This window comes from Podarcis bocagei (genome assembly GCF_964188305.1).
Source record: "Podarcis bocagei genome assembly, chromosome: 2".
Classification (NCBI taxonomy): Eukaryota; Metazoa; Chordata; class Lepidosauria; order Squamata; family Lacertidae; genus Podarcis; species Podarcis bocagei.
Genome location: NC_138126.1, coordinates 3,038,486 through 3,065,561, shown reverse-complemented (window position 1 = coordinate 3,065,561; position 27,076 = coordinate 3,038,486). Strand labels below are relative to the sequence as shown.

The 27,076-nt window shown below is 47.5% G+C and overlaps 2 protein-coding genes across 2 annotated transcripts in view; both read left to right on the top strand.

Annotated features, from left to right (window-relative positions):
- The window catches only part of LOC308580918 (uncharacterized protein), a 161,170-nt gene that overhangs the window by 27,643 nt on the left and 106,451 nt on the right, over positions 1-27,076 (top strand). The window lies entirely within an intron of this gene.
- LOC308580855 (uncharacterized protein) lies at positions 6,504-25,797 on the top strand. The gene is made up of 2 exons (XM_081183090.1): positions 6,504-6,579; positions 22,138-25,797. The coding sequence occupies exon 2, from the start codon at positions 22,215-22,217 to the stop codon at positions 23,601-23,603; it is 1,389 nt and encodes a 462-aa protein (XP_081039216.1). The 5' UTR covers positions 6,504-6,579; positions 22,138-22,214; the 3' UTR covers positions 23,604-25,797.

The following is a 27,076-nucleotide window of genomic DNA, read 5'->3' as shown; positions in this document are numbered from 1 at the left end:
ACGATTTGGTTGGTAGGCTTCTCGGGTTAGAGCTTCCCCCGCCTTTGCTAGTATTTCTCTTTTTTCTGCCTCGTTAAAGAGGGCCCCGAGTAACATATGCACATCTGCCCATGTAGGGTTGTGAGTAGAGAAAATGGTGGCCACCTGGCGGTGGCATTTGTCAGGGTCGTCCCTTAAGGAGGGCATTTTATCAGACCAATTCATCAAATCCGAAGTAAGGAAGGGCTGATGAGTAAAAACCATGCGGGGTGGGTCTCCTGCCCTGGCTGGGGGTATGGGTAATGCTCGCAGAGGGAAGGCGCCTTCTATTTCTCCGTTCTGCAGATTATCTCTGTTTCTAGTTCTGCTGGAAACGGGTCCCTCTCTTTCTCCGTTTAAAAATTGCCCGTTAAGTAAGGGTCCAAGATCCAATTCTACTTGGTCTTCCCTTGAGATGGGTGTACTTGAGGATGGGTCGGGCAGCGAGGTATTCGGTATGTTTTGAGAGGGGGCAACAGCGGGTGGATTTGTAACGCTTCCTGTCGGTCCCGCGCCTTGGGAAAGGGTAGCGGCAGGCGGATTCACTATGCCTTCCCTCAGTCCCGCACCCCCTCCACCCGCTCCTGTTCTGCCTCCTGCCCCGGGTTCTGGCGGTCGGGGAGCCCGTGGTTCGGGGTAATAGAAGGGAACGAGAGTCCTATCCAATTGTTCTTCCTGGGCTCTAATCTCGTCATATGGAGGGGGTCTGGTTGGTTTCAAAACAGCCATTTGACGGGCAATTTGGGCTTGCTGCCGGTGAAATAGTTTGCGGGCTTCAACGAAGATATTTAGGTAGTATAGTTGTCGGGGCTTCTCGTCGACTAAACAGGACTTAAGTGCTTGCATTCTCACGAGGTTAAAGGAACCATGAGGCGGCCATTGGGAAGGTGGTTCCAAGTGGTGGGTAAGAGCGACCCACGAGATGTTACAGAGATCCCTCAGTTTGGATTTTGAGAGTCCCTTTCTCCCTCTCAATTCCTTCCAGTTGAGGAGGACAAATTGTAGAGGGGTATCGGAGTCCTCTTCAGAGCGGAAAGGCTTCCTTGAAGCCTTGTCGCCAGGAGGAGTCCAGTCAGAGTATTGAGAAGTGTGGGCTCCCATTACTCTATTCTACAAAAACGGGGTTTTGCGGGCGATGTGCACTACAAACAAAAGGACGGACAGACGAGGGGGAGACACAAAAACAAGGGGGAAAGATAGAGGAAAAAATAGTGTTCTTTCAGTAATTTAGGTACCTCAGTTTATTCCTATTGAACTTAATCCTGCCTGCTATCGAACTGTAACTAACTTATCATCAATAATTCTCAAACATCAGCCTTGAACTCACGGGTCTCTCTCTTTACCCGATGCACAAACAAAAAAATCCTCAAATTCTACCGCGGTACTGCCTACACAACTGGTCCTAGTGTGGGGCCCCAATCCGTGAGCCGCCCCTTCTACCCTCCACAACAGCCTCCTGCCTAGCCTTTGAGACTAAGTTCGGAACCCCTACTGGACGCTTGCGCAATGCAATGCCAGATCAAGGACCGAGAAAATGAGAGTTTGGAAAGGAAACAAATGACCTTGCGTTCTCACGTACCCGGGTCATCCCTAACAAAGGTCGCCGGGCAGGAGGGGCGGCTTCGTTTGTATAATTAGACGAGAAAGGAGAGAGAGAGAGAAGAAATGCTTGGATGGACGCCTCTGGACGACTCCGAGAGAGGGACGTCAGAGAAAAACAATAAAGGGCCACGCTTCCCCGGACTCAATTCCAAGACGGGAAACGGGGGAGAAAAGGACAGATAGATTAAGACGTACCCGGACGACTCCCTGGGGTAACGCCGGAAAACAGTAAAAGTACCACAATTTCCCCGGACACGTTCCGCGTAAGAAATTGAGGGGAGAGACAGAGAAAGGTTTTGACGTTCCTAGACGACTCCGAGGGGTAACGCCAGACAGAAAAGTTCCGCGATTTCCTGGCCACTTTCCGAAGGGGAGAATCGGGGTAGAAAAGGATAGAATTTAAACGTACCCGGACGACTCCGAGGGGTAACGTCAGAAATGAAAGAAGGAAAGTCTGGCTGTCGTGGGGACACTGCTTCTCCAACCCCCCTCCCAATGTGTTTTACTTCAAACCATACTCACGTTCGAAGATGTCCCCCGCAGATCCCGGGATCCTTTTCTTTTAGCCGGCTTTTACCTCACCTTTGCTCTCTCTGGTCGGGCTTCTGGTGACGGTTGATTACCGCCCGCAAAGAGGAGGCAGGGAGAGGAAAAAGGATCCCCGGGCTAAGGCTGCCCAGTGGCGCCCGATCCCCTCTATCTCCCTCCTCACCTCTGCAGGAGAACCAAGCATCCCTGAGCGCGGTTGCCAAAACTGTTACTGGAAAATCCGAGGGCTCTCTTGGACAAACGAAGACACCGACCAGAGCAATTCAGAGCAAAACAGCAGCCAGTAGGCTTGGTCTTTATTTTGAAGAAGACTGTCGCGACAGGGCTCCCACCGTCCACGAGGTGAAACAAGATGGAAGCCCCGAACAAAGGACGACCCTAACTTTTATAAGTTGCTAATCCCCTACGCTACACCCCCAAAATTACATCATATTTACATCACGATTACATTAAAATTAGGAGGAGTCGAGGAGGGGTTACACAGGTAATCTGAGTGTCCTGACACCTGGCCGGAGCCTCCTCTCCCCTCTCCACATGAGTCATGTACGAAAACAAAAGAGAAGGGCGAAGTTTCCTGCCCCCTGAGGAGAATCTGGCCACAGTTCTTTGTGAAGGTCCATGTAGAATCCACTAAAATATGCAGTTCATTGTATCCCTGATAGCCTTCCGTCTGAGCCCATCAGCGATGGCTATCAGGGTTGTCACGTCTACTTGGAAGGAACGCAGAGTACGTGACTGCTCGGTGAAAGGATTATGGCCGCTTGATATCAGGCCACCCCCCTTTGATAGTCCTAGCAATATGCAGCAGAATAAAAGTGGTCCGGTGAGAATCCGAGGTACGGCTGATTTTTAGTGAATTTATGAAGAACACTGTCCTTGAAGTTCAGAGTACCTTCGCCTTTCGGAAGTAGCTTGCTACATTTTGATTAGATCAGTCATGGTCCATTAAACTCGGAAACAATGTATTGAGAGCTGTCAAAAGGTGAGGGAACAGACGCTTGCAGCCTGCAGTACCAGCGTGGTCACCGCAAGGGGCGCTGTTCAACAATGTTGATTGGCTGAGGCGGCCGTCGCTTGCCGCAGAATTGAGTCGGCCGGTCTACTCGTAATAAAGATAGGGCGATGTGGAGCGCTATGGCGGAAAGCTGTCAGGCTAGCGCTTCCTTATTTACGGAAGGCTTTTTTTAAAAGAGATGGCCCTCTAAAGGGATATCTCTAGGGCCAGGGAGGGGAGGTGCGTGTATGTGTGAGTGTGGTGCTTGTGCAATACACGTGTTAATGGAGGGGGGGTGATTTCCGGCGACAAAGGCAATCTTTCGTCTACACATGGTAGAATCCTAGAATTGCAGAGTTGGAAGGGACCACGAGGGTCATCTAGTCCAGCCCCCTGCAATGCAGGAATATTTTGCCAAAAGTGGGGCTCAAACCCCCGACCCATAGATTCAGAGTCTCATGCTCTACCGGCTGTGCTCTAAAAGGGAGAGTTTCAGTTCAAGCAGAGCCCAGAATAATTAGGGTTGCCATATTTCAAAAAGTAAAAACCAGGACAACTCCAAAATTGTAGAACTTTTTCTTTTTTAGACAAGGCCCCAAATAAACGCCAAAAAAGCCCATGATTTTTCGACTGACTTGTCTTAAATTCAGAACAAAGTGTCATCTTTTGGAAATTCCGCCTTTGAAATCTTTTGCTAGTCTTTCTTTTGAATGGGGGGGGGGGTTTCAATCTGGCCAGTCCCCACGCAAAAGAATAAATGGAAACGTATCAAAAAGGGCAGCATTTGGAAACCACCTGGTTGCAAACCACTCCGGGTCCTTTGGCCTCCTGCCAGCAGAACTGCCTGAACTGCTGGCTCCGCACATGGGAGCAGAGTAGGACTTACTTCCGAGTAAGCAGGCATCAGATGGAAAATTGTGTATCAATAAGGCTTTTGGCCGTGAATTTATACCTACAGCTAAAACGAGAAAAGAGAGGAGGTTCTTTATGCCAGTGTTTCCCAACCGGTGTTCCGCGGCACACTAGTGTGCCGCGAGACGTTGACTGGTGTGCCGTGGGAGGGAGGCGGGAGAGGCGGGTGGCGAGAGGCAGGGCGGCGAGCACACGTGGGGCGGCGAGCGAGCTCCCTCCCACATCCCATCGCCGCTCGCTTCGGCCGGCCTACTGAAGGCGCGAAAACCTCGCGCATGCGCAGGCCTTCCGCCTGCGACAGCCCAGTAGGCCGGCCGAAGCGAGCGGCGATGGGATGTGGGAGGGAGCTCATTCGCCGCCCCGCGTGTGCTCGCCGCCCGCCTCGCCCGCCTCCCTCCCACGGCACACCAGCCTACCTCCCTGCTTTTTCCAATTAAGGCAACCTCCACTCTCCTGCCCCTCCGCGTTTCTCACCCCAAAGCCTTGTGGGCAGCAGTAAGTGGGGCCGTCCTGCCTCTACCCCACGCCGGGTGGCTGCTGACACGTCCCTTGGGCAGGAGAGGCATCCGGCTGGATGAAGGCAGCGACACCGGGGGAACGAAACAGCACGGCAGGTCTGAGCTGGCGCCTGGAAGGACACAGATTGCTTCATGTCGCTGCATTCCACAGCTCCGAGGCTGGCAGGTGAATGCGTGCACTTCTCTCTCTCTCGTTTTATTTAATGTGCATTTTAGAAGCATGTGGAAATATCCTGCGTCATCAACCACTTTGGGGAAAGTGTGCGTGTGTGTGTTTGGGGCTAGATTTCATGCATGCCTTTTTTAAAAGTTCTCTTCCTGCTTCATCCACATTCACCCCCCAAAAGGCCATTTTCTGCGTGCTGAATAAATTCTGCAACTTACTATTTCATAATAAAGTAATTATAAAATACTTTCTTTGTGTTTATTTGATTCCTATTAAAGAGAGTTACTTTATATATAGTCAATATAGGCACAGAGTTAATTTTTTAAACATTTTCTAATGGTGGTGTGCCGTGAGATTTTTTTCATGAAACAAGTGTGCCTTTGCCCCAAAAAGGTTGGGAAACACTGCTTTATGCAGGCCCCAAACTAGACCCCAAGCAGCTATTTAAGGGCAGTGAGGGAAGAATTATTAGTTTGGAAGTGACATTGCCAGGAAGGAAGAACAGTCTTGGAGGAAGAATTATACACAGCAAATGGGAAGAAACCAGACTTTGACATACTGTATGGGCTGCAGGCAGTGGTGAGGGGCTTTTTATACAGCCTTCTTTCTGGAGAAGCTCCAAAAGCAAGATATATGAGCAGAAATCAGGGCGAATGAGAAGAAATCCCCTCAGGAAGCAGGGATCCCGGGGAATCTGCCTCCTCGGCGCCTGAAACTGAGGCGAGGCTCAGATCCCGAAGGGCGGGAAGTTGGGAAAAGGCGGGAAAAGTCGTTGAGGGGAAGCAGCAGCGGGGGGAGGGGCTCCTCCTCTCTCGCCCCTCAGAGACACAAGGGGGACCCTCTTGGGAGGGGGGCAGAAAGGGGTCTCTCTCTCCCCCCCCCTCACAACCCCCTTGCAGCGGGGGGAGGGGCTCCTCCTCTCTCGCCCCTCAGAGACACGACGGGGATCCTCTTGGGAGGGGGGCAGAAAGGGGTCTCTCCCAGAAAGGGGTCTCTCTCCCCCCCCTCACAACCCCATTGCAGCGGGGGGAGGGGCTCCTCCTCTCTCGCCCCTCAGAGACACGACGGGGACCCTCTTGGGAGGGGAGCAGAAAGGGGTCTCTCTCTCTCTCCCCCCCCCTCACAACCCCATTGCACTCCTCTCATGGCGGAAGGGGACCCCACCCTCTCCCTGCAGGGCCAAGGGGGTCTCTGGGCGCAGGAGAGCCTGGGGGGAGAGGAGAGGAAGCGCCCCTTCTCTCTCAGGCAGCCCCATGTCTCTTCCCACCCCACCCCCGAGGCTGGGTCCACCTCTGGCCTTCACAGAGGACCCCCCTGGGCTGGGGGGGGGGAGGGACCCCCCTGGCTTCCCCGGCTCAGCCCCTCCCCCACTCTCCTGACCCACAGGGGGAGGGGCAGCCCTTCCCTCCTCACTCAGCCTCTCCCCTCCCAGCCTCCCTCTTTGCAGATTGAGAACCACGTCCTTCTCTCCCCGCAAACCCAGGTCCCCCCCAGATATGATGCCCCCCCCCGGCCGCCATCTCGCCCCCCTGCTGTGGGGAGGAGGAAGGAGGGGGGCCAGGTCCCCATGGAGCCCCCAGAGGCAGCGCCGTCCCGTCCTCTTCCCATCACAACACAGGGAGAGGCTGCTCTATGGACGTAGCTCTAGGGGCAAGCGCATCCCAAAAGGAACCGGAAGTGTCGCTGCTGAATGTGCCGGAAGTTGCCAGGAAAGGGGAGGAGGGGCGTCACTGGAGAGCCCCCCCCCGTCGCCGCCGCCCTTTCTATTGCAGACAAGGAAAGCGGACTAATCCGGAGCCAGGGAGGCGGAGGACCAAGAGGTAAAGGGGGAGAGAAGGGGGGGAGGAGGACGAAGAGACCCCCCCGCAAGGAAAGCGCCCTCCCTGGGGCCCGTCGACAGGGGCCCCGATCCAGGGGGGAAGGGGGGACCCAAGACCTGCAAGATCTCCTGGGCAGCAGCAGCACCGCCAGACTCCCCTTTCTCTTTCCTGGGGGGCCGAGAGATGCTCAGCTGCCCTGCCCCCCCCGGAGGCCTTGGCGGGAAGGGGAATGAGGACCCCAAGCAGGGCTGGGGGTGGGGCTGAGGCCCCCCATTCTCCCTGGGGTCGTGGGGGGCCTGGCTGGGACCCCAAGAGACCAGCTGAGCTTGTTCTGGGGATAAGCTTTCGTGTGCATGCACACTTCTTCAGATTGGACAGTTTTCTACCTGAAATTTGGGAAACACTTCTCTTTCCTCGCAATAATATCTCTTTCAAACTGTGAGCCTCTCCCTTTATCTTGTCCAAACAAGATGATTTGATGGTATTGAAACCAATCCGCCACCACAACTCCCTCCTCATCCTGTTTATTCAGTTTTATTTCTTCTTCCGAAAAGTCCAAAAGATCTCTGTAAGTTGCCCATTGCTTCTTCCTTATTGCATTTTTTAAAAAGCTGTTGCTTTTGTGGGTGGAAGCCAAAGAGGTGTTTTTCTTTCCAGCAGATTATTATATTTATCCCATACTGTAAAAAGGATTTTCTGAATAACCTGATTCATAGAGCTCTTGTGTGTTTTAGTTTTATCCTGCCATAAATAAGTGTGCCAACCAAACATAGTCTTACGACCTTTGTTGTAAGGAAAACCTGCTCCTTTCCCCTTATGGGGTATCCAAGAGCCCATATAGTCCTTAAGTGGGTTCCATATAGGTAGGAGAAAATAACAGAGACCAAGCAGAGAATACGGAGAAGCAAAGCGGCTAGTAAGCCTGGTCTTTATTGCAACAGTGTCCCCCCCTCACCACAACCAGGAGGGAGGTGTGCAAGGCCTTATATAGTCTTTTCAAATTGCCCACCCAAGACCCCCCCCCATATCATACAGAAGGAGACTTTCTACAGCAGGAATACATCACAGGAGGCAGTCTACAGCAGAAAACCTGTCCCCAAGGATACCTGTTAATGGTCACTAACTGCATTATCTGGGCAGCCTGGCCATTCTTTTGTGATGGCAAATACTTTAGTTCCTGAATCCAGGTCACAGGCTCACCCTGTTCATCCCTCCTTAACACAGTATTTGTAAGCACAAAGACAATGGGAAGGCTTCCATTTGCCTCCTTTACTGCAGAGGAATATTTGAGTACGTTTCCGGGCACAATTCAAAGTGTTGGTGCTGACCTTTCAAGCCCTAAACGGCCTCAGTCCTGTATACCTGAAGGAGCGTCTCCACCCCCATCGTTCTGCCTGGACACTGAGGTCCAGCTCCAAGGGCCTTCTGGTGGTTCCCTCATTGCAAGAAGTGAGGTTACAGGGAACCAGACAGAGGGCCTTCTGAGTAGTGGCGCTTGCCCTGTGGAATGCCCTCCCATCAGATGTCAAGAAATTAAGCAGCTATCTTATTTTTAAAAGACATCTGAAGGCAGCCCTGTTTAGGGAGTTTTTAATATTTCATGCTTTACTGTTTTTAACACTCGATTGGGAGCCACCCAGAGTGGCTGGGGAAACTCAGCCAGATGGGCAGGGTATAAATAATAAATTATTATTACTATTATTAGTAGTAGTCTGTGGTGCTCAATGTTTAGGTATAGTAAATACTAGGATTTAATTAGAACTTGTGTGTTATAGCGGGGATATGCCCAGGCTTCAGCATACAGGCAACTCTCCGCAAGCCGTGGGAGCCCAGCGCGGGTTCCTCCTACGTCTTGCGGAGATCTGCGTGACGCCTGGAGAGCGAGAGCGACCCCTCTCGCTCTCCAGGCTTCAGCGAAAGCCTGCATTCGCCCCATAGGACGCACACACATTTCCCCTTCATTTTTGGAGGGGGAAAAGTGCGTCCTTGTCAGTGTTTGTAAAAAGCAAAAAAAAAAAAAAAAAAAAAAAAAGGAAAGGGTTCTGACCTCCCTTTGTCTCCTCAGTCTCCTTGTCGGCAGAAAAAGAGTCCACGAGAATATTCTTGCAGAGTTTTATTCTTAAAAGTCTTTGTGCAAAACACGACTGAATAACTATACACACCAGCACCAACCAACCAACCAACCAACCAACTAACCCAAACACCAGCCTCAGCAACAAACTAACATTTCATGCTGACCCAGCTTTATTCGCATTAAAGAAACAGCGGCCATTTTAGCCGTGACACCCCTTCTGTTTCTTAAATGCGAAAAACCCCAACAGAAACAATGCATACATACAGTATATACATAAACCCAGTTTTGTCAACGTGTGTTCTTCTTCCCTGAAGAGAACCCCTTCTGCTTACGTTTCTGCGTCGATTGCTGTCTCTGCTCCATGTCGTCTCCTGGAAGTCTTGCCCTGCATTGACGTTGGAGATGCCCGGGTTGGTTGCATCTATAGCACCTCCTCACCGCCATGGCCAAGTCCAAACCTTGACGTTGCTCCATTGGCAGATTCTGCTGCTGACCCCCTCGACTGTAACTCCTCTGCTCTTGCAGTTCAGCCTGTTTATCTGACCTGCTTTCTGCTTCTTCGGTCAATCTGCCAACCACATACTCAAGGGTCAGATCTTGGGGACGCATACTCTCCATGCTGTTAATCACGGGCAACCAGCTTTCAGGCAAACTTGAAAGGATAATGTAGGTTTGGTCAGTCTCATCATAACGCTTACCTCTCTGCTGTAGTTGAAGAAACAGAGTATTCAGCGTTTGAAGATGAGTTGCCAAACTCTCACCTTCCTTCATAACAGTCCTGAACAGCCTGGTCAGAGAAATGATAGTTCCGGCAGTTTCTCTGACATGCATTGCCCTTAATAAATTCCAGCACTCAAACACTGTGCTGGCATTTGCTACATGCAATAACTGAGAGTTGCTCAAACACAGCATAATTTGGGCACGGGCCCTTTCACCCAGCCGTTTTTTCTCAGCAGAGTCCCGTCTCAAAACCTCAGTTTCAACACAGTCCCATAGTCCATCTCTCCTTAACAACTGCTGCATTTTAATTGACCAACTCAGCCAGTTGTTTTCTGAGAGAAGTTCAAAAGGGATGCCTCCCCCAATATTTACAACTTGGGAAGACTGGAAATCTGCCATCTCTGCTGGTGCTTGCTGAGCCCCTTCTGTAGAGCCTCCAGCAATCTCTCCTGACTCTCTCTTTAGAGTCCAACTGGATGGTCCTGGCTGGCACTCACCGGCTTCTAGCTGCTGCCTCTGTTGACCCTCAGGTCCCGCCTGACTCTGCAACTGGTGTAGCCGCTCTGTGAGTCACCTACTGTGGTCCTCTAGCAGTTCAAACTGTTCCAGTAGCCGACGCTGAGTGCTTTCTTGATCCTCAGATCCTAGCCGCTCCAGCGTCACTGCAGACAGTTACAGCTTGCCACCAACTGCTCCAACGCACAGCCACTGGCTTCGTACACCACCAGGACTCACCAGCTCCCTGCTGAGATGCTGTCAGTCGTTTTGCACTCTGCAGATGCTCAGAAACACTGGGCCCATAACCTGTCAGTGTTTGTAAAAAGCAAAAAAAAAGAAGGAAAGGGTTCTGACCTCCCTTTGTCTCCTCAGTCTCCTTGTCGGCACAAAAAGAGTCCACGAGAATATTCTTGCCGAGTTTTATTCTTAAAAGTCTTTGTGCAAAACACGACTGAATAACTATACACACCAGCACCAACCAACCAACTAACCCAAACACCAGCCTCAGCAACAAACTAACATTTCTCACTTATATATACAACTTGGTGCAGACCGCTGAGTCATGCTGACCCCGCTTTATTCGCATTAAAGAAACAGCGGCCATTTTAGCCGTGACAGTCCTATGGGGCGAAAAATACGGTACTTAACACTTGGCTTCTGTTACACATTATATCCACATAAGTCAATAGAAAAAGTATAAAGAGATGATGTTCCCTTTGGGAAATTTGGTTTTGGCAACCGTAAAACAACATCCTTGAAATCATATTATATTTAGTAAACAACAGGTTTTTTCTTTTCAAATTTAATGAGTTTAGAGTTTATTGTACACTAAGCGGGGCACTTTTATACATATCAATGCGTCCCAATGTCTTAGTGTATCAAAGTGCCCCAACGGACATTTTCAAAAATCTAACAATTGTTAATAAAGCCACTGAACTTATTTGAAAATCACCTGTAATCCTGATTACTGAGTGGAATAACTTACCTTTGGTATTTTTAAATCTTTTATTTTTAAATAATATTTATTACTTTTAAACCTTACAAAAAAGAGAGAAGAAAAGAAAAAAAAGAAAAACAAAAGAAAGAAAAAACAATACAATACAATATATAAACAATACACAACACAACATTAACACATTAAACAAAACAACAACAACAACAATTCAAAAAGAACACACATCATACCATCTCAATACCCTCTCTTTCATTCCCTAGTTTCATCGACCTCCTCTCACCTCCCATTTCTATAAATTATTTCAGCAAGTCCTTTCCATCTTTCTCTATTTTCTGTCATATAGTTATCTCAACATATTTTAACCTTATTTTCCATTAATACTAAAATACGTATTTATGCTTAATTCCTTATAACATTTCTACTAAAGCCATATAATTTCATTCCAACATTTTCCTAACACTCATTAATTTTACATTACAGTGGTGCCTCGCAAGATGAAAAGAATCCGTTCCGCGAGTCTCTTCGTCTTGCGGTTTTTTCGTCTTGCGAAGCAAGCCCATTGACGGCTTAGCGGATAAGTGGCTTTGCGGCTTAGAAAAAGGGGGGAAAGGAAAAAAACCCCGCAGGAACTCGCAAGACATTTTCGTCTTGCGAAGCAAGCCCGTAGGAAATTCGTTTTGCGAAGCAACTCCAAAATGGAAAACTCTTTTGTCTAGCGAGTTTTCCGTCTTGCGAGGCATTCGTCTTGCGGGGCACCACTGTATTTCCATAGATAAACTTTAAACTTTTTCCAATCTTCTCCCACCGTCTCCTCTCCCTGGTCTCGGACCCTGCCAGTCATCTCCGTCAATTCCATATAGTCCATCAACCTGGTGATCTTCTGTCCGAGGCTCTTAACTCTTTTCCAAGTCCCTTCTGCAAGTCTTCTTCATATTTATACATGCACTTTGCTTTGTCTTCTGCTGATCTTGTTCTTATTTTCCTTCCTTTGATGCTGAAGAGTAGATCTCGGGGAAATTCCCACCTAGCAATGTTTTTATTCCTTCTTGACATCTCAGCCAAATCTCCATAGTTAAAACTAAGATCCCAAAGATATTTCAGGACGTATTTCAAAGTTCCTCTAAATCTGGAGGTCCCCACAACTCCAATCTCCTCCTGACCCAAGTCCAGGTCCCAGAGGTCAATAAATCCCTGCATGAAGGGATCTATCCAACTTTCCTTCTCCAGTCCAAGCGGGGCTCCAATCCTCAAAATCTGACTTTCCCTAAATTCAGTCATAAAAGGCATCAACTTATAGTCATCAAATTACATCTGTAAGGCTGGGGCTCTCTCCCTGTCCACTTGTGCTATTTTAGGTTCAACAACGACAACTTTCTCCCCCGCCTTCTCTACAATTTGCCATGTCAAAGTAGATCCCTGTATCGATTCCTGAATAGTTTCTGTATTAATGTTCGCTTTTTGTCCAAAATTAGTCACTTTTTGTCCCAAGTTATCAATTTTTATAGTCATCACATCCGTCTTCTTATGGAGCTGTTCCAGTGAGTCATTTATCTTACATAATGCAACCACTAAGGCTTCTTCTGTCAACATTCTTAACAATCCAAGGTCAGTCCCAGATTCTCACAGTTTTTTATCTTGCAGCTGGAGATCCCCCCAGCTCAACTCATGTAACAATTTCAAAAGCTTCTTCTAGAGGGAAACAATTTATATTTGTATCAATCCTTTTAAGCACAGTTCAAGCAATAAAGTTAGTTTCAATTTTCAGTTACTTTTACTCCTTTTTAAACGCAGAGGGAGACAATGGAAACAATGTATTTCTCTTATTTAACTAGCTGTCAACGAACGATCTATTCAGATTCAATGGGCAATTCCAAAACGTCGGTCTTACTAGCAGACCGTTTCCAGGTTCAGAGCGGTGGTAATTTGACTTTCTTCACTCTCTCCTGCAGGCTTACACGATCCAAAATTTTCCCCCTCTTCTCCTGCTTCCAAGGGGGGTTTAGTGATTTTAACCGATGGAAGTTTAATCCTTTACGGAAGGCTTTCCAAGACTTGCAGCCTCTATGCTTCAGTCTATTTACAAAAAGGGGAGGCGGACTTCCTTTTTGAAACCTCCCCGTTTCGGTGCCAAATTAAGACGTTTAAAGATCCAATTTTCCGTTCTACTCACGGGTAATTGTTTTAGAATCAAATTGTCCACAGGAAAAAGTCAGCGCTCTCCAGCAATAGCAATGCGGCTTCACTCAGTGAAAGAAGCAGTCAATTCGAAGCACCGTGCCACTCACCCGTCGCTCCAGTTCCCCGAAAACAGGTTTCCCTGCGAGTAGAGGAGGCGCAAAAGGTGCCAGCCGAATCCCACGTTCACAGGCTTCTTCCGCCTGTGATTTTTAGTGGGTCTCTGCCTTCGCCGTGGCGGCCAGACCCAGATTTCCACAAAGCAAGTTCCTCCCGATCAGAGGAATTCAGCCATTACTGGAGGCGCTAACCCTTAGTGTATCAAAGTGCGCCAACGGACATTTTCAAAAATCTAACAATTGTTAATAAAGCCACTGAACTTATTTGAAAATCACCTGTAATCCTGATTACTGAGTGGAATAACTTACCTTTGGTATTTTTAAATCTTAACTAAATGACGTAAAAAAGTGTTGGAACACTTTTACATTTCACATAATTTTTAGATGGTCGTGCTAAAAACACACCTACTCTCTTCAAACGCCAACGGCTAACTGGCGGCCAGCGCAGTCGCAACTCTTCTACTCACACATACAGAGGCACATTTGGGTGATGTCGCGACACAAATATCATCTCTTGATATTGAAATATTATTGGTGTGTCAATGTCCCCCTTGCGTCAATGTGCCCCACCTCCCCCATTCCACATTTTCAGAGGAGGGGGGGAAAGGGGAAAGTGTGTCCCCCCAGATAAGACTCCCATCCTCCCTGGCCATGGGCCATCCTTGCTTGGGCAGGTGGTACTTTGAGTCCAACCACAACTGGAGGACCAGAGATTTGCGGAAATAAATCTTTGGGTCCAGGCAGCGCTTCCTCGGCGTAGGCTCTGCTGACCTGGCCAAAGAAATGCAGAGTAGCAGCGGTCCTGCTTCCGTGTGAGATAAAGGGATAAATCAAGTCCAGAGACAGTCCTTTCTTATCTCCAGTAGCTTTATTTACAGGGTAATAAATCCATCAGACACCATCGGAAACTTCGGCCATTTCTCTGTGCTTTCCAAAAGCACACTCACAGCAGCTTCTAAGCTGAGCTGCTTCTCTGTCCGTTGCAGAGACAGATCTGAAGAGCGTCAGAACAACATCCTGTGACGCACTTCTCTGCATCGAGCTCCTCCCAGCTCCTCCCAGATCCAGATACAGGACACCACGGAGTTTTAACCTTGTCAGTTCCAAACTCCACACCCCCTCTTGTCCTGCATCTGGAGACAATAGCCAACAATGCTTTCCCCATACACAGACCCTCACAGAACTCCTCGTGCTTCTGGAAGGTTAAGGTTTTGTGAAACCATCAGCGAGGTTCTTGGTTGAGGGACAGTATTTCAGAGCAACTAGCCCCTCACGAATGCTCTGACATACATTCCGGAAACGTATGTCCAAATGTTTGGTCCTCGCCTTGAACTGCCCTGTCTCAGCCAATTTGAGGCATGGTTGATTGTCTTCATGCACCACAACAGGCAGACAATTCTCTCCACAGATTTCCTCGACCAAACACACATAGAACTCCAGCTCTCTGCAAACCTCTGATAGCGCACTGAACTCAGCTTCAGTAGATGAAAGCACTATGAGACTTTGCTTCCGGGACCTCCACCCCACTATTGAGTCCCCAAACTTCACCACTAAGCCTGACACTGATTTGCGGTCCTCAAGATTAGCCCAATCCGAATCCACAAAGCAAGTCAGTTTGACTTCTCCTTGTGCTGGCAACCTAAGACAAAAGTCTTTGGTTTCCTGCAAATACCTCAGAACTCTCTTGATACCATTCCAGGCTTGTATGCTAGGACTTGAAGCCTCTCTACTGAGCAGATTGACAGCAAATGCTATGTCTGGTCTTCTCCACTGGGACAAATACAACAAACTCCCTAGAGCTGATTGAAACATTTCAGTATTTTCGAACTCAGCGCGTTCTACTTGCTGGCTGTCCTTCACAAAACTAGTCTCCATAGGACTTCTCACTCCTGCACAATCACTCATCCTGAACTTCTCAAGCAACTGTTCAATCTTACCTTTCTGGCAAAGCAAGAAGCTTCCATCCTCAGTCCTCGCTATCTGGACACCTAGGTAAGACTTGACATCTCCAAGCTGCTTCAGCTTGAACCGTTTTCTAAGCTCTTTAGCAAACTTCTCCACCTGTTCACCTGTCTGTGCCATGATCAACAAATCATCAACAAACACCTGCACCACTTGCTGTTTCAAGCCTGAATCTCTAATGTAAAGACAACTGTCTGCAAGAGATCTCTTAAAACCTAGCTTTTCTAAGGCTTCATGTAGACACATCTTCCAATTCCTGGCAGATTGGCGTAATCCATAGATGGATTTGTGCAACCGCCACACAACGCCTGGCTCACTGACTTCAAACCCTGGAGGAGGAAGCATGTACAACTCCTCCTAGAGACCTGAGTTCAGGTAGGCGACATCTACATCAAAATGGTTCACCTTCCAACCTCTCTGTGCTGCTATCGCTAAAAGCGTTCTCAGAGTCTCTGCTCTCGAGGTCGGCGAATAGACCTCTGTGAAGTGGACACCCTTTTTCTGTGTGAATCCTCGGGCCACCAAACTCGCTTTATACTGTGGTTCTCCTGCTTCTGTGGGTTCAAGTCAGTAAACCCATCTGCAGCTAACAGCTCGCTGGTTAGCCGGTAGCTGTGTGAGTGAGAACACACCAAGAGACTCCATTGAGTTCATCTCCTTCTGCATCGCCTCATGCCATTTGCTAGCTTCTTCCTGAGGCAACTTCTGAACATCCTCAAAGGATTCAGGTTCACACCTAGCCACACCAACCCAAACACTAGTGGCTTCATACCTTTCAGGTGGCTTTCCTTTCGTTGATCTTGCTGATCTCCTCAGCGTGAATTCTGGAACTGCACCTGATTCACCTGGATCATCCCCTGTGTCAGAAACCTCCTCCTCTGACCTGCTGCGCCATTTCGGGCGTACAGCTGGTTCTGCTGGTGAGGATGGCTCACTCCTTGGCTCAGACTTGACAGAAACCTGTGGAGGGGTCCTGGGACTCCCTTTTGGAGAGATACGGAGCCTCTCCCTTGGAGAACCCAACTCTGGACTCTGTGGCTGTGGACCGTGCACCTCAGCAACAGGTTCAGCCTCGTCCTCCTCCTCCTCATCTGAGTCTGACAGAACATCCGGGTTCCCGTGAAGACGTTTCCACCCACTCTGCTCGCAAAACTCAGCACTGCCGCTAATGAGCAGCTTATAATAATAATAATGAGGGAACCGCCAGAAGGCCCTCGGCGCTGGACCTCAGTGTCCGGGCAGAACGATGGGGGTGGAGACGCTCCTTCAGGTATACTGGGCCGAAGCCGTTTAGGGCTTTAAAGGTCAACACCAACACTTTGAATTGTGCTCGGAAACGTACTGGGAGCCAATGTAGGTCTTTCAAGACCGGTGTTATGTGGTCTCGGCGGCCGCCCCCAGTCACCAGTCTAGCTGCCGCATTCTGGATTAGCTGTAGTTTCCAAGTCACCTTCAAAGGTAGCCCCACGTAGAGCGCATTGCAGTAGTCCAAGCGGGAGATAACTAGAGCATGCACCACTCTGGCCAGACAGTCAGCGGGCAGGTAGGGTCTCAGCCTGCGTACCAGGTGGAGTTGGTAGACAGCTGCCCTGGATACAGAAGTGACCTGTGCCTCCATGGACAGCTGTGAGTCCAAAATGACTCCCAGGCTACGCACCTGGTCCTTCAGGGGCACAGTTACCCCATTCAGGACCAGGGAGTCCTCCACACCTGCCCGCCTCCTGTCCCCCAAAAACAGTACTTCTGTCTTGTCAGGATTCAACTTCAATCCATTAGCCGCCATCCATCCTCCAACCGCCTCCAGGCACTCACACAGGACCTTCACCGCCTTCACTGGTTCTGATTTGAAAGAAAGGTAGAGCTGGGTATCATCTGCATATTGATGAACACCCAGCCCAAACCCCCTGATGATCTCTCCCAGCGGCTTCATATAGATGTTAAAAAGCATGGGGGAGAGGACGGAACCCTGAGGCACCCCACAAGTGAGGGCCCAAGGGTCTGAACACTCATCCCCCACCACCACTTTCTGAACACGGCCCAGGAGAAAGGAGCGAAACCACTGTATAACAGTGCCCCCAGCTCCCAACCCCTCTAGACGGTCCAGCTTAGACTGGTTGCCAGTAGGGTATGCGAAACGCCACGCCTTTGAACCCGGCTCATAGCCTACAAAGATCATCTTCCTAGACCTTGGCTCACCCTTTCTGCGCATGGCCTTTGGAATGAGAACCCAAGCCTGACATCCAAAAACGTGGAAGTAGTGCACCTTCGGCTTCTTCTGATGCAACAAGAAAAACGGTGTGTTGCCTACACTGGAATTGTACACCCGATTCTGCAGAAAGCATGCTGTCTTATAACTTTCAGCCCAAAAGCGCTGTGGCAACCCTGAATCTGCCAGCATTGCGTTTGCAGATTCCTGTAGTGTGCGAAATTTTCTCTCTGCAACCCCATTCTGTTGCGGAGAGCAGGGGGCCGTCAATCGATGACTGATACCTTTCTGCCTGAAAAACGATTGCAGCGCAGAACCTGTGAACTCCCCCCCCCCGCGATCAGATTGAAAGGAAATCACCCTGGTAGAGAACCGGAGCTCTACCGCTGTGATCCAATCTCTGATCAGTGCAGCTGCTTCTGACTTCTGTCTCAGTGAGAAAAACCAAGTATGTCTAGAAAAATCGTCAATCAGAACCAGAATCCATTTAGACCCAGCTAAAGAAGGTGTTGGCATGGGACCTGATAAATCTGCATGCACCAACTCAAAGGGTTTGCTGGTTCTCCTCTCTGACCTGGGGTATGTGCATGTTGTGACCTTCGATTGCTTACAGGCTTGACAATCTAGGTATCTGCCGCATGCCTTGAACCTACACCCAATTGTGTTCTCTGCGGCTTTTCTCACAAGCGACCACCCCGCGTGTCCAAATTTCCTGTGCCACATGTGAATACAATCATTGTGTGGTGGGATGTTTGCACACTGCACTTGTGCATCTTCAATGGACTCTCCACTAGCCCCATTTTCCACCAGTCCCATTTTTCCACCAACCCCATTTTCAATAGGCATCTCCACCAGAAAGAGCCTGTCTTTCCTCTCAACACTGTAGATCTTCTTCCCATCCCTGTAAAAGGAACACAAATTGTTAGAGAACAAACCATCGAATCCAATAGCCATTAATGCTGACACACTCAAAAGAGAGTGGGCAAGCTCTGGAACAAAAAAAGCTTGCACCTCACAATCTAGAAAAGAACAATATAAAGACCCAGATTCAGTCATTGGTCTCCGAGACCCATCCGCTAAGTGAACATAACGTTCAGTTTTAACTGTCTTGCAGTTTCTCAGGAGCTCCCGTGAATTCACGAGATTGTGAGTAGCACCTGAGTCCACCACGAAAGATAAAGTGCCTCTCTGGCTGTCTTCCAAAGTTGCCATGGTGCTGCTCGCACCCACACCGGGGCTTCTGCAAGTGTCCTTCCTGGTTGCCATGGTTGCAGCCTCCCCTCGACTGAGACTTTTGTCTTTTCCCAGAGACACCATCGCAGCTGTGAGGTGAAAAGACGCCTTGTCTTTGTTTTTCTCCTGGCCTGCAGCTTTCCCATGTCTGGCTCTGGGAACTTGCTTTGTTGACGTTCCACGCCGGCCGGTGTCCTTGGCACCATCCTGCGCCTCTAGTGGACAATTGCGGACCAAGTGTGTGTTGCTACCACACCGATAGCATCTCTTGGAAACAAAGGCTCTCACACAGTCCTCACCACTCCTGGCTGCTGCCCCCCCTCCTTCTTGGGGTGCAGCCTGTGTCCTCTTTCACAGCCCTCTGCCGCTTTGATTCTACGTCAATCAAGCGTCCGCTAATATATTCGATCGTAAGATCCTGCGGCGGCATCGTTTCCATCGTTAGAACCAAGTTCTCATAACTCCTGTCCAAAGAGCTTAAAAGCGTATAAGCCTTAAGTTCATCTGGGAAGGGCACATTGAGCTGACGCAGCTTACTGAAGATAGTCATCATCTGAGCAATGCGATCCCTTATCGGTTCCCCTTGGGACAGCCTCTTCTCAAACAGAGAACGTATCACTTGGATCTTTGCCCCAGCTGTGGTCCTCTGATGTATTCTAGTCAGAGCAGACCAAATCTGATGACAGGTACGTAAGCCATCAATATGTGGGAGCTGTGACGCTTCAATCGCCATCACCACATGGGACATGGCCTTCTTGTCTTTCTTTGCCGTCGCTGCAGCCCTCTCCACATCTGCAGCTGCTGCATTGGGCCCGGCCACGACTGGATCGGCCTGCGTGCATTCCCACAGCTGCTTTCCTTCCAGCCAATAATACATGTGTTTGGACCAGTCCTCCCAATTGGCTCCATTGAGCCTTTCAAAGGGGATATTGAAGCTCTCATGGCCCTGCTGTGCCTGAGCAGCAGCCATCTCCTCCCCCCAGGGCTTCAAACGTACTCACTCTGCCAGCCAGCTGGTCCTCCAAAGCAGCCGTCTCTCTTGGCTCTTGGCTCCGATCACCAGCATTCCTCACTGCCCTTCCTGGCAGGAGATCACAGCAACTCAAAGCTGGCAGTCTTCCTCCCTTCTCACACTTGTCAGGAAACACGGAACTTCCATAACCTTTGCGGAAATAAATCTTTGGGTCCAGGCAGCTCTTCCTCGGCGTAGGCTCTGCTGACCTGGCCAAAGAAATGCAGAGTAGCAGCGGTCCTGCTTCCGTGTGAGATAAAGGGATAAATCAAGTCCAAAGACAGTCCGTTCTTATCTCCAGTAGCTTTATTTACAGAGTAATAAATCCATCAGACACCATCGGAAACTTCGGCCGTTTCTCTCTGCTTTCCAAAAGCACACTCACAGCAGCTTCTAAGCTGAGCTGCTTCTCTGTCCGTTGCAGAGACAGATCTGAAGAGCGTCAGAACAACATCCTGTGATGCACTTCTCTGCATCGAGCTCCTCCCAGCTCCTCCCAGATCCAGATACAGGACACCACGGAGTTTTAACCTTGTCAGTTCCAAACTCCACAAGAGATGCCTCAACTCAGCACAGAAGGTTCCTCTAGGGCGCAGTGTTACTTGGGAGTTGGTGGAACTGGATCTTAAGGGTTCTTGAGACATTTCCAAGGGATTATGATTGGTATCCAGACCCTAACACTATAAAGCCAAGGTGTCCACACTGAGCAGTTTATCAACCCTGCTGGCCGCTGGGGAAGACCTTCTGAAGGAAGTGGTTTGCCCCCAATGTTAATTCCTTCCTTCCTCCGCTGCTGCTGCCCACACTAAAGGAATGTCTGGATGAAATCCCAGGGATGTCTGGCTCCTATTACAAAGAGATCCAGGTGATATTCTAGAATAAAGTGTGGCTAAGATTCTGAGTCACAATCATGGCAGAGAAATACAGCCAGGGAATATGAAACTGATTTGAAGATTGGTTTCTTCTTTACACATTATTATTATTATTATTATTATTATTATTATTATTATTATTATTATTAATATTATTATATTACATTCAGGAGGACACACCACGGGTTTCCTTCTTCTTTCTTTTCTTTCCAACAATCATAATAATAATTATAATTATAATTATAATTATAATTATAATTATAATTATAATTTGTTATTTATACCCCGCCCATCTGGCTGGGCCTCCCCAGCCACTCTGGGTGGCTTCCATAGAAACCAAAAATACAGTAAGATATCACACGTTAAAAACTTCCCTGAACAGGGCTGCCTTAAGATGTCTTCTGAATGTCAGGTAGTTGTTTATCGCTTTGACATCTGCTGGAAGGGCGTTCCACAGGGCGGGCACCATTACCGAGAAGGCCCTCTACCTGGTTCCCTGTAGCTTTGCTTCTCGCAATGAGGGAACCGCCAGAAGGCCCTCGGCGCTGGACCTCAGCGTCCGGGCATAATGATGGGGGTGGAGACGCTCCTTCAGGTATACTGGACCGAGGCCGTTTAGGGCTTTAAAGGTCAGCACCAACACTTGGAATTGTGCTCGGAAACGTACTGGGAGCCAATGTAGGTCTTTCAAGACCGGTGTTATATGGTATTGGCGGCCGCTGCCAGTCACCAGTCTAGCTGCCGCATTCTGGATTAGTTGTAGTTTCCGAGTCACCTTCAAAGGTAGCCCCACGTAGAGCGCATTGCAGTAGTCCAAGCGGGAGATGACCAGAGGATGCACCACTCTGGCCAGTGTTATTCACCTTTAATACTCACCTTTTTCAGTGTAACACATATTTTTATCTTATGATATTCAGATGAAGAGAGGTATAACAATTTAATAAATAATTCCCAGTTGGAGCAGAGCTAGAATATCCGGAAGCCCTTGGCCACCCAGGGCAAAGGAGGAAGAACAGTGAGAGAGGCCTGGACAGGGAATCTCCGCTAAGATAAGCCAGTGTCAGGAGGCGGGTGCGAGACCCGGTGGCATATAATTATTATAAATCATAATTGGGGTTGGTGTCTCAATCTAGCCTTCCCAGCAGTCAGGCTCCAGCTGCTTTCCTTCTGCATCTCCAGCTCTCTCCATTCAAGAATGCAAGGCTGAGAGATGGAGGTCCAACCCCAAGAACATTGTCCCACTGAGCACTCCTTCAACCGGCCACAAGCACCAAGCCTTGTCACTAGACTTATATATGGGTCTCCCAAAATGGTCAGTATGGACCTCCTGAGGCCAAAGGGACTCTGCAGGTGATTAATAAACATCTAGAGGTCGAAGGGGACAAAATGTGGCCCAAGGGGTGGAGGATTATAGTGCAGCGGATGAAGAACTTCATGATGAACTTAGGACCCTGATGAATATTGGCTTCATAGAACATAGAGCAGCTCCCTTTCCTGTGATAAACCATTTTTTATCAAACGTAAAGCCCACAGTTAAACTGTATTCTAAGATAATGCTGCTTCATTAATGCTTAATGGTTAGGAAAGGCTGATGATGCATTACCATTATTTAACATTATTTCATCTGTCTTTCCGAAAAATTTCATATGGAGGACAGGAAAGAATGTACGAGATGTCAAAATAAGAGCAGGTGCTAATTGATGTGTGTAATATTCCTTTGTTCTCTTCCTAGGTTTCCTTTTCCCCCGTTCCTCCCTGTTGAAAGAAGACAATGGAGAAGGCAGTCAAAATTCTGGAGGGTCATGTCCAATGGGAATAACAAAGAAACCATATAAATTCATGGATTGTGAAAAGAGAGAGGAGAAACACTTTGAAAGTATGGAGTGTGAGAAGAGTTTCACTGACAGTGGAACACTTGGAAAACATCAACGGACTCACACGGGGGAGAAACCATTTGAATGCATGGAATGTGGAAAGAGTTTCACTCAGAGTGGATACCTTAGAATTCATCAACGGACTCACACGGGGGAGAAACCATTTAAATGCATGGAGTGTGGAAAGAGCTTCACTGAGCGTGGAAAACTTAGAATTCATCAACGGAGTCACACGGGGGAGAAACCATTTAAGTGCATGGAATGTGGAAAGAGCTTCAGTCAGAGTGGAAACCTTAGAATTCATCAATGGAGTCACACAGGGGAGAAACCATTTGAATGCATGGAGTGTGGAAAGAGCTTCAGTCAGAGGGGACACCTTAGAATTCATCAACGGAGTCACACAGGGGAGAAATCATTTAAATGCATGGAGTGTGGAAAGAGCTTCAGTCAGAGTGGAAACCTTAGAATTCATCAACGGAGTCACACGGGGGAGAAACCATTTAAGTGCATGGAATGTGGAAAGAGCTTCAGTGGGAGTGGACACCTTAGAATTCATCAACGGAGTCACACAGGGGAGAAATCATTTAAATGCATGGAATGTGGAAAGAGCTTCAGTCAGAGTGGACACCTTAGAATTCATCAACGGAGTCACACAGGGGAGAAACCATTTAAATGCATGGAGTGTGGAAAGAGCTTCAGTCAGAGTGGAGACCTTAGAATTCATCAACGGAGTCACACAGGGGAGAAATCATTTAAATGCATGGAGTGTGGAAAGAGCTTCAGTCAGAGTGGAAACCTTAGAATTCATCAACGGAGTCACACAGGGGAGAAATCATTTAAATGCATGGAATGTGGAAAGAGCTTCAGTCAGAGTGGACACCTTAGAATTCATCAACGGAGTCACACAGGGGAGAAACCATTTGAATGCATGGAATGTGGAAAGAGTTTCGCTCAGAGTGGATACCTTAGAATTCATCAACGGAGTCACACGGGGGACAAACCATTTGAATGCATGGAGTGTGGAAAGAGCTTCAGTCGGAGTGGAGACCTTAGAATTCATCAACGGAGTCACACAGGGGAGAAATCATTTAAATGCATGGAGTGTGGAAAGAGCTTCAGTCAGAGTGGGCACCTTAGAATTCATCAGCGGAGTCACACAGGGGAGAAACCATTTAAGTGCATGGAGTGTGGAAAGAGCTTCAGTCAGAGTGGAGACCTTAGAATTCATCAACGGAGTCACACAGGGGAGAAACCATTTCTGCTGCTCCAGAGAAGCGGACACGTAGCAATGGATCCAAACTACAAGAAAGAAGATTCCACCTAAACATTAGGAAGAACTTCCTGACAGTAAGAGCTGTTTGACAGTGGAATTTGCTGCCAAGGAGTGTGGTGGAGTCTCCTCCTTTGGAGGTCTTTAAGCAGAGGCTTGACAACCATATGTCAGGAGTGCTCTGATGTTGTTTCCTGCTTGGCAGGGGGTTGGACTCGATGGCCCTTGTGGTCTCTTCCAACTCTATGATTCTATGATTCTAAATGCATGTAGTGTGGAAAGCTTCAGTCAGAGTGGACACCTTAGAATTCATCAACGGAGTCACACGGGAGAAACCATTTAAATGCATGGAATATGGAAAGAGCTTCACTACTAGTGGAAACCTTAGAATTCATCAACGCACTCACAGGTGAGAAACCATTTAAATGCATGGAGTGTGGAAAGAGCTTCACTGAGAGTGGAACGCTTAGAAAGCATCAACGGACTCACACGGGAGAAACCATTTAAATGCATGGAGTTTGGAAAGAGCTTCAATAGAAGTGGACACCTTAGCAAACACCATTGAACTCACAGAGCAAAAACCACTTATATGGAGTGTAGATAGCTCTTCAATCCTGATGTTCTTACAAAACATCAATGGACTCACAAGGAGGAGAAGCTTTAAGAGTTGAAACCCAACAATCTACCAACAAACTGAAAAAGCAGAAATGATTTGAATGGAAGGAGTGTGGGAAGTTCTTCTATTACCTTATATGTATATAATTTTATATGCAATTTGTTTTTATATGGAATTTATTTACAAATTGCTACATACTTTCCAGATACACATTTATTTCATACTTGACTTCCTCTCCATGGTTTCCCCATAGAATTTTTAAATTGCTGCATATTTCAGATATTTACACCTTACCTTTTCCACACTCTTCTCCAGCAAGTTTTCAACTGTTGTTTTCCATTCAGCTCCTACTTGTGTTTGTACATGTTTACAAAAATTCTTTAAATATTCAACAAAAGGTTTCTACTCCTCCTTAATGTCTGTCTTGATCTCTTATTTTCATAGTTAAATTTGCCAATTTGACATATTCCATCACTTTTAACTGCCGCTCTCTTGATCAAGTGTAGCTATCTCTTGATTTTGCCATTTTTGTGCATAAAGTACTTTTGCTGCTGTCGTTCATCTGTCTTCATGGAACATTTAACCCAGTTATCCCTAAAAGAAATGGTTTCTTCAGGAGCATCACCCTAAGTAAAGTAATTTTCTCCCTAGTTATAATTCATCTGGTTGGCTGAAAGCCACAAAGATGTTTTCTTTTCCAACAAATCCTTATACATTTCCCAAACTCTTTATAAATTCTTCCTAATTACATAATTAATTACAAAAAAAGTATTTGGTATTTTGCCTTCTTTTGAGATACCTTTCTGCAGTGTTCTGTCTTAGTCCAGTGATACTACTCCATTAAAATCGCCCATAATAATTATATTTCCAACATAAACCTCAGACATACTTTCATCCAATAGTTGGAAGAAATCTTTCTTTTTCCTCATTAGGTGCGTCAGCTCCTACCAATAATATTTTTTTCTCCTTCACCATCACTTTCACTGCAATAATTCTTCACCTCTAAAGATCTGTTTAGAGTCCAGTTTGGAATTCATATATAGTACCACCCCTCTTTTCTTTGTTTTATATGAATTCCTGTCCTAGTCCTTTATTTACCAATAATCATTTTTGTTGTTGTTTCCTTGTGAAAATATGTGTAATTTTATTTCATTTGGTTTTGTTGTTCAAACCATTCACATTCAATGAAAACAATTTTAAATCCATCATTGAATCCTTTAAACAGTTTTAAGTCCCCTTTCCCCTTATCAGCTATCTCCCTCCTCCAGCTCGTCTCCCAGCTCTTTTTTAAAATATATTTCCTCTAGAATGCCTCTGTTTTTATTGGCCCTTGCCATCTTTGTTTCTTCCCTATGTACATAAAAAAGTTCCCTTCCAGGAATTCTCAACTAAAGGGAATTGAATTCTTCTTGAGCGCATCAGCCAGAAACTTATAGCTGGTTCTTTTCTTCAGCAATTTTGAGCATTGTAATCAGTTTTTCTGGTAGTGTGTTTGGAGTTCTTGATCTTGAGTTTCATAAAATCAATCAAACTCCTGGTAGTTTATTTGCTTTTGCATAAGCTGATTTCACTCTGAAAGCAAGAATCTCCATCAAGTCATTTTTTTCTTTCTTTCTCCTCTTGTTTCTCCTTCTCTACTTTGGTTGAGGGTGTCTTCCTCATCTGGCCCATAGTCAAGTTCTTGTTAACACCCAACATTTTTATAGCTTTCCACTTTAGGCAGGGTGCTCCGATGTTCCAGTAACCCCAGAGCCTTATGGGGGGGCTATACCCACACTCTCTCTCCCACCCCCATGGCACCTGTAGTAAAGTTAGTACTTTGGTCAAGCGGAGAGTGAGGCCTTGTGGGAAACCAGCAAGAATTATGGGAACTAGGTCCTGTTGCTTTAACCCATAGACCCGTTGGCTCCAAGGGCGTGAAAGGTTTACTATGGGAGAGGAATTCTCTGGATAATGTGAAGGGTTGGCACCTGTGAGGGAAGTTATGTATATCCAGCCGGTGATGTTATCTCCCTGTTAATTGCCCAAAGGAGGTGCATTTGCATAAGCTCCAAGAAAGGGAGGAAACAACTTTGATCTAGGCTCTGGAGTCTTAATTGGCCCAGCTGTCAGAAGTTAAAATTATTAACCCACAAGCTGGTCATTGGAGAATTCAAATGTAACCAAGAGTGGTGATTGTCCTGGGGGATCTGATTCCACGTGCAAATTAGGGATAAAAGATCTTGAGAATGGCTGGGAAGGCGCGCTCTGCAATCCACAAAATCGCCCGGCTGCTGATGTTCCACCTAAGCAGCCGTTCTTTTGTGATGAAGATTTCCTAAGACCTCTGAATGTGGATTTCTGAAGGACTCTGAACTCTCCTATCTTTGCCTTAGAGTGTAGAAGTGAGTATTAGCTAGCTATATTTTGCAACGTTTTTATTTTCTCTTTACTTGTAATCTACCAAAAGATGTGCCTGCTTTTTAGCATGTTCTTTATGTTTTAAAATAAATTTTAAGCAAGAAACTTTCACTTGTATTGTGTGTGCCTATCCGGGAAAATAGCTAAATCCAATGCTTTTGGTTGTGCCTTACTAAATCCAATGCTTCTTGGTTGTGCCTTACTAAAGAATTTCTACCTGCAAGCTTGTGGAAGCAACTTGTAGTTTGGGGTTAACCGGTAACGAAGAAACACAGCCGTCTCCCTTGAGCTGTGGCTTAAGGTAACCCTGGGACAAGGGAGTGGTGGCAGCCTTACCAGTTCTGTTTCGTCCTGTTTCTGAAAAGGTAAAAGGGTCTGCCAGCCTTGCTCCAGAAACCTGGTCTGGCCGGAGAGCAAAGACAGGTGAGGGAGGGGCAAATGGTTGGGGACCAGTTTACCACAGGACCTGATCTGCTGCGGAGGGTGCATGGCAGGCGACTGAACTCTGATG

Coding starts and splice junctions, on each gene's coding strand:
- LOC308580855 (XM_081183090.1), top strand. CDS start 22,215: ATGGGAATAACAAAGAAACCATATAAATTCATGGATTGTGAAAAGAGA.